The sequence below is a fragment of the Homarus americanus genome, unplaced genomic scaffold (genome assembly GCF_018991925.1).
Source record: "Homarus americanus isolate GMGI-L3 unplaced genomic scaffold, GMGI_Hamer_2.0 scaffold24084, whole genome shotgun sequence".
NCBI classification, from domain to species: Eukaryota; Metazoa; Arthropoda; class Malacostraca; order Decapoda; family Nephropidae; genus Homarus; species Homarus americanus.
In genome coordinates this window covers 1-10,173 of record NW_024745834.1, presented here as the reverse complement: position 1 = coordinate 10,173, position 10,173 = coordinate 1, and the positions used below count along the sequence as shown (strand labels likewise).

General features: G+C 49.0%; 2 protein-coding genes across 2 annotated transcripts; one reads left to right on the top strand and one right to left on the bottom strand.

The window, feature by feature from the left end:
• Positions 1–602: 602 nt before the first annotated feature.
• LOC121878817 (Kruppel-like factor 18) lies at positions 603–2,633 on the top strand. The gene has a single exon (XM_042385237.1). The coding sequence runs from the start codon at positions 603–605 to the stop codon at positions 2,631–2,633; it is 2,031 nt and encodes a 676-aa protein (XP_042241171.1).
• A 4,394-nt stretch (positions 2,634–7,027) lies between these two features.
• On the bottom strand, positions 7,028–9,871 carry LOC121878816 (protein O-mannosyl-transferase TMTC2-like; the record flags this gene model as incomplete). Its single annotated transcript, XM_042385236.1, has 3 exons — positions 7,028–7,135; positions 9,096–9,168; positions 9,685–9,871. Coding segments are annotated over 3 exons (368 nt in total), but the record flags the coding sequence as incomplete, so codon positions are not given.
• Between the last annotated feature and the right edge of the window lie 302 nt (positions 9,872–10,173).

Below are 10,173 nucleotides of genomic sequence, written 5' to 3'. Positions count from 1 at the left end.
TTACATGTCAACCTTGAGAGGGGGAGAGACCAGTGAGTGACCTGTAAGAAAAGATGAGAATAAGAGAATTGTAAATTAAAGAATGGTAAGGAATAAGAGAACGATGAATGATAACAATACCTCCAGGAAATGTTTGATTGTTAAGTGTGAATGTGGATGAAGTCAAAAGATAAAATACCATAACTTTTAGTCTGGTATTCTGTTTACTTTTTATATACTGTATACATAGGTTGAAAGACGTAGATTTTCATTAATTTTGCCAAGATAATGATGATAATGATGATAATTATAATGATAACTATAAAAAACAATATCTTACCTTCATGAGGCATCCGGCCTAAGTATAAGTAAAGAGGGCGGCGTAAAACAAAACCGAAGCGATATTTCTGGCGTCTATGAAGGAGGTTATAATGGGGTATGGAGCCCATTTGCCAGTCGTGAGCTAACGTCCATGGGCACAGCAGCAGCCGTGCTGAACAGGTACCAGAAGGTCAGCACTCTGTGACAGAAATAGAGCGCGGAAATTATATAAAATGCGGTTAAAACCAAATTAGCGCCATCAACAGTTAAAACGTCAGCACCCTGTGGCGGGAGCCAAATAAATGGCATTTACTCTACGGACACAGCTGCAGTCAGAGAGTCAACATCCTGCGGCAGTGAGACGTCATACTGCGGCAGTCAGAGTCAACATACTGCGGCAGTCAGTGTCAACATCCTGCGGCAGTCAGAGTCAACATACTGCAGCAGTCAGAGTCAACATACTGCGGCAGTCGAGTCACTGGCGGCAGTCGGTCAACATCCTGCGGCAGTCAGAGTCAACATACTGCGGCAGTCAGAGTCAACATACTGCGGCAGTCAGAGTCAACATACTGCGGCAGTCAGTGTCAACATCCTGCGGCAGTCAGAGTCAACATACTGCGGCAGTCAGTGTCAACATCCTGTGGCAGTCAGGAGTCAACATACTGCGGCAGTCAGTGTCAACATCCTGCGGCAGTCAGAGTCAACATCCTGCGGCAGTCAGAGTCAACATACAGCGGCAGTCAGTGTCAACATCCTGCGGCAGTGAGTGTCGACATCCTGCGGCAGTCAGAGTCAACAATCCTGCGGCAGTCAGAGTCAACATACTGCGGCAGTCAGAGTCAACATCCTGCGGCAGTCAGAGTCAACATCCTGCGGCAGTCAGAGTCAACATCCTGTGGAGCCAGAGCTACTGCGGCAGTCAGAGTCAACATACTGAGGCGTCAGTGTCAACATCCTGCGGCAGTCAGAGTCAACATCCTGTGGCAGTCAGAGTCAACATACTGCGGCAGTCAGAGTCAACATACTGCGCGCAGTCAGTGTCAACATACTGCGGCAGTCAGTGTCAACATCCTGCGGCAGTCAGAGTCAACATCTTGCAGTCAGAGTCAACATACTGCGGCAGTCAGTGTCAACATACTGCGGCAGTCAGAGTCAACATACTGCGGCAGTCAGAGTCAACATACTGCGGCAGTCGTGTCAACATCTGCGGCAGTCAGAGTCAACATGCTGCGGCAGTCGTGTCAACATACTGCGGCAGTCGGTGTCAACATCCTGCGGCAGTCAGAGTCAACATACTGCGGCAGTCAGTGTCAACATACTGCGGCAGTCAGTGTCATCCTGCGGCAGTCAGAGTCAACATACTGCGGCAGTCAGGTGTCAACATACTGCGGCAGTCAGTGTCAACATCCTGCGGCAGTCAGAGTCAACATCTTGCAGCAGTCGGAGTCAACATACTGCGGCAGTCGGTCGCACTACTTGCAGTCAGAGTCAACATACTGCGGCAGTCAGAGTCAACATACTGCGGCAGTCAGTGTCAACATCCTGCGGCAGTCAGAGTCAACATACTGCGGCAGTGCACAACATACTGCGGCAGTCGAGTCAACATACTGCGCAGTCAGAGTCAACATACTGCGGCAGTCTGTGTCAACATCCTGCGGCAGTCAGTGTCAACACATTGCGGCAGTCGGTACAACATCCTGCGGCAGTCAGAGTCAACATGCTGCGGCAGTCAGAGTCAACATCTTGCAGCAGTCGAGTCAACATACTGCGGCAGTCAGAGTCAACATACTGCGGCAGTCGGTCAACATTGCGGCAGTCAGTGTCAAATCCTGCGGCAGTCGTGTCAACATCCCGGCAGTCAGAGTCAACATACTGCGGCAGTCGAGTCAACATCTTGCGCAGTCAGAGTCAACATACTGCGGCAGAGTCAGGTCAACATACTGCGGCAGTCAGTGTCAACATCCTGCGGCAGTCAGTGTCAGCAACATACTGCGGCAGTCAGAGTCAACATACTGCGGCAGTCAGTGTCAACATCCTGCGGCAGTCAGTGTCAACATCCTGCGGCAGTCGTGTCAACATCCTGCGGCAGTCAGAGTCAACATACTGCGGCAGGTCAGAGTCAACATCCTGCGGCAGTCAGTGTCAACATTCCTGCGGCAGTCGAGTCAACATCCTGCGGCAGTCGTGTCAACATCCTGCGGCAGTCAGTGTCAACATACTGCGGCAGTCAGAGTCAACATCCTGCGGCAGCGTCAACATACTGCGGCAGTCAGTGTCAACATACTGCGGCAGTCAGAGTCAACATCCTGCGGCAGTCAGAGTCAACATACTGAGGCAGTCAGTGTCAACATACTGCGGCAGCAGGTGTCAACATCCTGCGGCAGTCAGTGTCAACATACTGCGGCAGTCAGAGTCAACATACTGCGGCAGTCAGTGTCAACATACTGCGGCAGTCGTGTCAACATCCTGCGGCAGTCAGTGTCAACATACTGAGGCAGTCAGAGTCAACATACTGCGGCAGTCAGGTCAACATCCTGCAGCAGTCGGTGTCAACATACTGCGGCAGTCAGAGTCAACATCCTGCGGCAGTCAGAGTCAACATCTGCGGCAGTCAGAGTCAACATCCTGTGGCAGTCAGAGTCAACATACTGCGGCAGTCAGAGTCATACAGGTAGTCAGTGTACCATCTGCGCAGAGAGCAACATCCTGCGGCAGTCAGGTGTCAACATACTGAGGCAGTCAGGTAACATACTGCGGCAGTCAGGTGTCAACATCCTGTGGCAGTCAGAGTCACATACTGGGGCAGTCAAGTCAACATCCTGCGGCAGTCAGTGTCAACATCCTGCGGTAAGTGTCAACATACTGCTGCAGTCAGTGTCACATCCTGGCAGTCAGAGTCAACATACTGCGGCAGTCAGAGTCAACATACTGCGGCAGTCAGAGTCAACATAGGCAGTCAGATCAACATACTGCGGCAGTCAGAGTCAACATACTGCGGCAGTCAGAGTCAACATACTGCGGCAGTCAGGCCAGCATCCTGTGGCAGTCAGAGTCAACATCTTGCAGCAGTCGAGTCAACACTGCGGCAGAGTCAACATCTTGCAGCAGTCAGAGTCAACATACTGAGGCAGTCGAGTCAAATATTGCGGCAATCAGAGTCAACATCTTGCAGCAGTCAGAGTCAACATACCGGGGCAGTCAGAGTCAACATACTGCGGCAGTCAGAGTCAACATACTGCGGCAGTCAGTGTCAACATCCTGCGGCAGTCAGAGTTAACATACTGCGGCAGTCAGAGTCAACATACTGCGGCAGTCGTGTCAACATACTCGCGGCGGGTCAGGAGTCAACATCTTGCAGCAGTCAGAGTCACCATACGCAGCAGTCGAGTCAACATACTGCGGCAAATGAGACAACATCTTGCAGCAGTCAGAGTCAACATCTTGCAGCAGTCAGAGAAAGGTCAACATACTGCAGCAGTCAGAGTCAACATACTGCGGCGGTCAGAGTCAACATCTTGCAGCAGTCAGAGTCAACATACTGCGGCAGTCAGAGAGTCAACATACTGCGGCGGTCAGAGTCAACATCTTGCAGCAGTCAGAGTCAACATACTGCGGCAGTCAGAGTCAACATACTGCGGCAGTCAGAGAGTCAACATCTTGCAGCAGTCAGAGTCAACATCTTGCAGCAGTCAGACGGTCAACATACTGCGGCAGTCAGAGTCAACATACTGCGGCAGTCAGACGGTCAACATCCTGCGGCAGATGGTGAGCACGGAATTTATATCAGCGGCTCAGCAAAAGCCACGAGCTGAGAGGAAAAAACCCGCAGGTACCTGAGTGTTAGTTACCTGCGGCAGGAGGAAAACACTGAGCTATGTTATGACGCACTCCAGCGAATACTGCCTTGAGGACACACTGTACCGGGAGAGGTGGTGAGGGAACACTGTACCGGGAGAGGTGGTGAGGACACACTGTACCGGGAGAGGTGGTGAGGGAACACTGTACCGGGAGAGGTGGTGAGGGAACACTGTACCGGGAGAGGTGGTGAGGGAACACTGTACTGGAGAGGTGGTGAGGGAACACTGTACCGGGGAGAGGTGGTGAGGACACACTGTACCGGGAGAGGTGGTGAGACACACTGTACCGGGAGGAGGTGGTGGGAGGGAACACTGTACCGGGAGAGGTGGTGAGGAACACTGTACTGGAGAGGTGGTGAGGGAACACTGTACCGGGAGAGGTGGTGGAGGAACTGTACCGGGAGAGGTGGTGAGGGAACACTGTACTGGGAGAGACAGGAGACACACTGTACCGAGAGTGGTGAGGGAACACTGTACCGGGAGAGGTGGTGAGGGAACATTGTACCGAGAGGTGGTGAGGACACACTGTACCGGGAGAGATGGTGAGGACACTGTACCGGGAGAGGTGGGGAGGGAACACTGTACCGGGAGAGATGCAGGAGGGAACACTGTACCGGGAGAGGTGGTGAGGGACTGTACCGGGAGAGATGGTGAGGACACACTGTACCGGGAGAGGTGGTGGGAGGAACACTGCAAATGGGAGAGGTGGTGAGGGAACACTGTACCGAGAGGCGGAGGGGAACACTGTACCGGGAGAGATGGTGAGACACACCGTACCGGGAGAGGTGGTGAGGGAACAACGGTACCGGGAGAGGTGAGAGGGAACACTGTACCGGGAGAGGTGGTGAGACACACTGTACTGGAGAGACAGGGAGGACACACTGTACCGGGAGAGGTGGTGAGGGAACACTGTACCGGGAGAGATGGTGAGGGAACACTGTACCGGGAGAGGTGGTGAGGACACACTGTACCGGGTAAGATGGTGAGGTCACACTGTACCGGGAGAGGTGGTGAGGGAACACTGTACCGGGAGAGATGGTGAGGGAACACTGTACCGGGAGAGATGGTGAAGGAACACTGTACCGGGAGAGATGGTGAGAGATGAGAGAAAACTCTGCCTGAGGAACCATGAGATAACTCTTAACCTTGACAGAACGTAGGAGAATCACATGACGAATGAACACCCTAACGCTACCTGGAGGAGTTAGGCTAGGTGTGTGTGTGTGTGTGTGTGTGTGTGTTTTTGTGTTTGTGTGTGTATATTTGTTTGTGTGTGTGTATTTGTTTGTGTGTATGTATTTGTTTATTTGTGTGTGTGTGAGGGACGCACGTGGTTCACGCTGATAAAGCCGACTTGGGAAAGGTCTTAAATCTTGCGCGTTCGACAATCGTAATGTTTTTATATTCACCCCAGGACGTACACGACGAATGGATAATGTTCCATTTGTCGTCCTGTGGAAAATATTGGTCAGTGGGGAAGAAGGGTGGGTTGGCGAGCATTCTTGTATCTTAAAGAAATGGCTTCGTAGTAAGCATTTATCTCCGCCATTTTCATTTATTTCACGTTAACGACCGACTCCCGCTTCATTATTTAGTAATTATCGATACCAGACGAAAAATGGTGACGGATTGTTGTGGGCCGTCATATTTGGTCAATCCCTTCCCTTGAAATATCGTTGGCTGGGAAATACCACTTAATTCTTTCTCGTGAATATGCGCATTGATTCTCCAGCAGGAAAATACCGACTAATGCTTCGTCAGGAATATATCGTTTTCTATTTTCTCTCAATGTAATGGGTATTTTTACCTCACGTATACACATAAAAAAGGAGGATTTTCAGATAAAACTCCATGAATATGTAAGTGTTCCTGACCCGTATTTATAGTGTGCAGTAATTCGTATACCATTTGTTTACGTTGAGAGGTATGTGTGTGTGTGTGTGTGTGTGTGTGTGTGTGTGTGTGTGTGTGTGTACAATCACTAACACACACACCTGTTACATCATCTTTAAGGTATAGTTATGTAACACTTCACTCTGGTTATTATTAAAACAATAAAACATTCCGGTAATGTTATGATAATGAACCTGATGTATTACGCAACAGGCAGCAGCAGCCATTACCGGAATATTGCCACTGACTATTATTGCCTTGTGTAGACTGATCTTGCTAGCCCTTACTATCTTGACTCGTGTTTACCGTGGATAATAGCCGGTGAGACAGCTCTTATTCTTTACCATGGAGATAAATGTGTCCTTGTTGATATTCTATTTCTCAACTACATGACCATTGTAGACTCGTATTTCCGTCCGTGTGATATAAAGGTATTTTGTATTTTATTTTCGTTAGGTATTTATTTACGCCCCTGAAAGCTATTTTTACTTTTGTTTTTTGTTAATGAGAAATATTGAGAGTTTATTATCTCTACCTTCGTCCCTTACGGTGAGAAACATTGATAAAGATTATTACTGGCAGGTTGACCTCAGAGTAAGGGAGGGGGGGTAATACGCCATAACCTGTTGTTGTAGGAGGAAGGGTTATAGGTTTACTTACTAAGAATAAAAGAAGTAAAAGTTGTGAGAATATCCAATTTACGTAAGAGAAATGGTAGTTAATTCTATCTTATTTAGCGTGATTAATGAAAGGTACTTAGCTGTGATGCAATTTAGCAAGAGCCAAAATAATGGTGATCCTATTGTAATGAGTTTTAAAGGATGGAGGATGCTCACCTAACGGAGAGTATAAGCATTAGGGAGTAAACACACGGAAGGAGGCGGTGCAGGGGGTAGAGTTAAGGTGAAGGATGCTGTGGGTGTCCTGCTGTGGGTAGCCTACCTCGTTACTGATGAGATAAAGGATGTGGTTGGGTCCTACCTTGTTAAGCGGGAAGGAGCGAAAGACGCCGGGTTGTCCTGATCGCTGAAGACAGGTGATGTCCCTCGGAGCATCCATAGCCGGAGGACCAGGATCACCGCCCCCTGTGTGGTGACGTCAGTGGCTAGATGTTATGTATACAATTCAACTTCATTGTTCACACACACACACACACACAGTTTCTTCCTATTGTTTGAAAAGTTAGCATGGCAGTGTACACCAGACTGTATTAGAGGACTGACCCCGGCAACACCATCTTTAACATTAATATCCAAGTCGGTTGTCAACTCAGAGCGCTGACTGACATTCATGCGGACAAAGTAGGAGGACGTGAGATGACAAAGAGTTCTATAAATTTCCTGCAAAATTTTAATGACAGTTCCTGAAGTTTTATGAGAAATTTAAATTGTTCTCGGTTGTCATATTAAAAAGTTTGTCAGGCCGTCTAGAAGGTAAACAGTGAAGAGAGGAGACACTTTTATGGTGAGGGGGGGTAGAGAAGGGAGGGGTAGAGAAGGGAGGGGTAGAGAAGGAGGGGGTAGAGAAGGGGAGGGGAGCAGGGCAGAGAAGGAGGTAGAGAAGGGAAGGGGGGTGGAGAAGGGGAGTAGAGAAGAGGGGAGCAGGCAGAGAAGGAGGGGGTAGAGAAGGGGAGGGGTAGAGAAGGGAGGGGGTAGGGCAGAGAAGGAGGGGGGGGAGTCAGTAGTCACACACCCTCTATTTGTGTCCAGATATTAAGAGAATGACTTGACACTTATCGTAACTCCACATCCAAATTCTTAAAAAAAAAAGACAATGACTGCTGTAGTAATGGCGTCGAAATTACCCTAAGACTCATGACCAAGATTCTTCCCCTCACACTGTATACACAAAACGAGAAAATAACATACGATCCTTAGAGAATCTGATCAAAACAACCTTTAAAGGGAGACTCTATTACCTTGATCATGATTCACTGCTTCGAAAGGAATCATCAAACACAGCTTCAAGTTCCGTCCCGAATGGTTTCTATACGAGGGATCGGTGGAGGGTGAATTTAACAACCCTTATGGTAGATACTCTTGTATGACAGAACCAGGACAACGCCCCTCCTCCCCTTGAGAGGTTCATTTAGATTTAAGGCTCGTCAGGGATTGTTGCTGCTACGAGACGCGGTCTGTTGGTCTTCCTTGAATTCCTTGTCTCTCTCTCTCTTCCTTGACTCTCTTTCCTCCGTCTAGTCTCTCCTATCCCTCCTTACCTCTCCCCTCTCCCCACTCCCATCCCCCTCCCTCCCTACTCCCTCCCTTCCCTCTCTACTCCCTCCCTCCCTCCCTACTCCATCCCCTCCTCTCCCTACTCCTTCACCTCTCTCCCGCGACTCATCACTCCCGAGGAGGTAATTCTATTAGGCTAGGCAGGCCAGACGCGTCACCGAAGCTGCAACCATCAGCCTTCATGACACACACCTGTTTACACTCAACTTTCTTCCCTCTATTATCCTCTTCCTCTATGTTCCTTCATCACCCAATTCTTTCCTTCATTCTTTCCTCCATCACCCTTATCTCTCTTTCTCTCCACCCATTTCTCACCTTCATTCTTCCTCTGTTGTTCTATTACTCTATCATACCCGTTTTCTCGTCTTTTCCTTTTGTTTTTAAGTTTTACTCCACATTTTCTTGGCATCTCTCTTACTGGACCACAAAATTCAGTCTCCCCCCTCTCTCTCTCTCTCTCTCTGTCTCTCATCTATTGTTTCCTGCAGTACCACCTCCTCCTCCCCCCCTCAATCCCATTTACACTTACGTCCCACTCTCAACCTTCTCTCCCTGGACCAGCCTATTCTCTTCCCTCTCCACCTCTCTCTCACTCTCGCCCTCTCCGCCTCCTACACACAAACCAGAGAAATGAATCCATACAGAAAAACGCAACCTTCTGGTGGTGGGTGGTTGAGTGGGTGGGTGGGTGGGTGGGGGTGGGTTATACAGAGCTCCTGAACTAGTGAAGGATAAAACCATCTTTTTGTGTGTGTGGGGAGAGATAAAAGAGGTGGCCCTGGCTTTAAGAGGCAAGAAGGTCTTCACTTACCATAACACTCAGCCAGAACAGCCTCTTGAGTAGGGCACCCAAGGGTCTGCTCCGAGGCCGCCTGCAGAGTAGTCTAGAATGGAAGAGTACGTGTTTCATCATTCTCCTGTACGGGGGGGGGGCGGTAGTAATGATAAATAAATAAATAATAATAAATTTTAATTCTCACCTGAGGAAAAAAAATTAAAAGTGGGAATTATTTTACTTGGTGGACTGAGTCTCGTAGTTAATAAAGGATGATTTTTGTGTTGATAGAAAGTTGTTTGTTTATTTCCACCAGATATAAATACAGTATATGAAGTGAGATACTGAGTGAGGAAAGAAAGAGGAGACGAAAGGCAAATAAAAAAAAAGTGTGAGAAAGTGAAACAATGGGAGGACATGAATGAGGTAGAGAAAGAAAGAATGAGAACAATGTAAAGAAATAAACAGGAAAAAACAGAGAATGGGAGAGAACAAGATATTGAGAGATAGTGAGCAACAGAGAGAGAGAATAAGTGACAAAGAGAAACAGAATGAGAGTGACAGAGATACAAAAAGACAGACAAGCAGAGAGAGAGAGAGAGAGACATAGAGACAGAGTACTCACCTTCTTACGTGTTTCCTGTGCAGTATAACATCCCAGGCGGCACACACCAGGAGGGAGGTGAGGGCGTGTTCCTTACACAGTGTCCCCGCCCCTGCCAGCACTCCTGCACGTCGAAGCCACGCCCATCCTCCTTTTCTTCCCCCTCCTCCTCCTGTTGTTACTCCACCTGCTACTCCTCCTCCTCCACCTCCTCCTCCTCCTCTTCCTCCTGTTGTTGCTCCTCCTCCTCCTCCTGTTGTTCCTTCTCCTCCATTTTCTCCTCCTCCTCCTCCTCCTCCTCCTCCTCCTCCTCGCATCCCGTCTAACGTTGTTCCAGGAATTCCTCTTCTGATGTTGTCCCAACTTGAGCCACCGACGCAGCTGCCTCCTCCTCCTCCTCCTCCTCCTCCTCCTCCTCCCTCCTCCTCCTTCCCCAAGGCCAAAGGTACTCCCTCTTTTCCCCTTCCCACCATCCTCTCCTGTTCCTCCTGCCAACCAATACGTAACTTA

Bases quoted from the DNA above. Each gene is read 5' to 3' on its own strand.
- LOC121878817 (XM_042385237.1), top strand. From the start codon at position 603: ATGGCATTTACTCTACGGACACAGCTGCAGTCAGAGAGTCAACATCCT.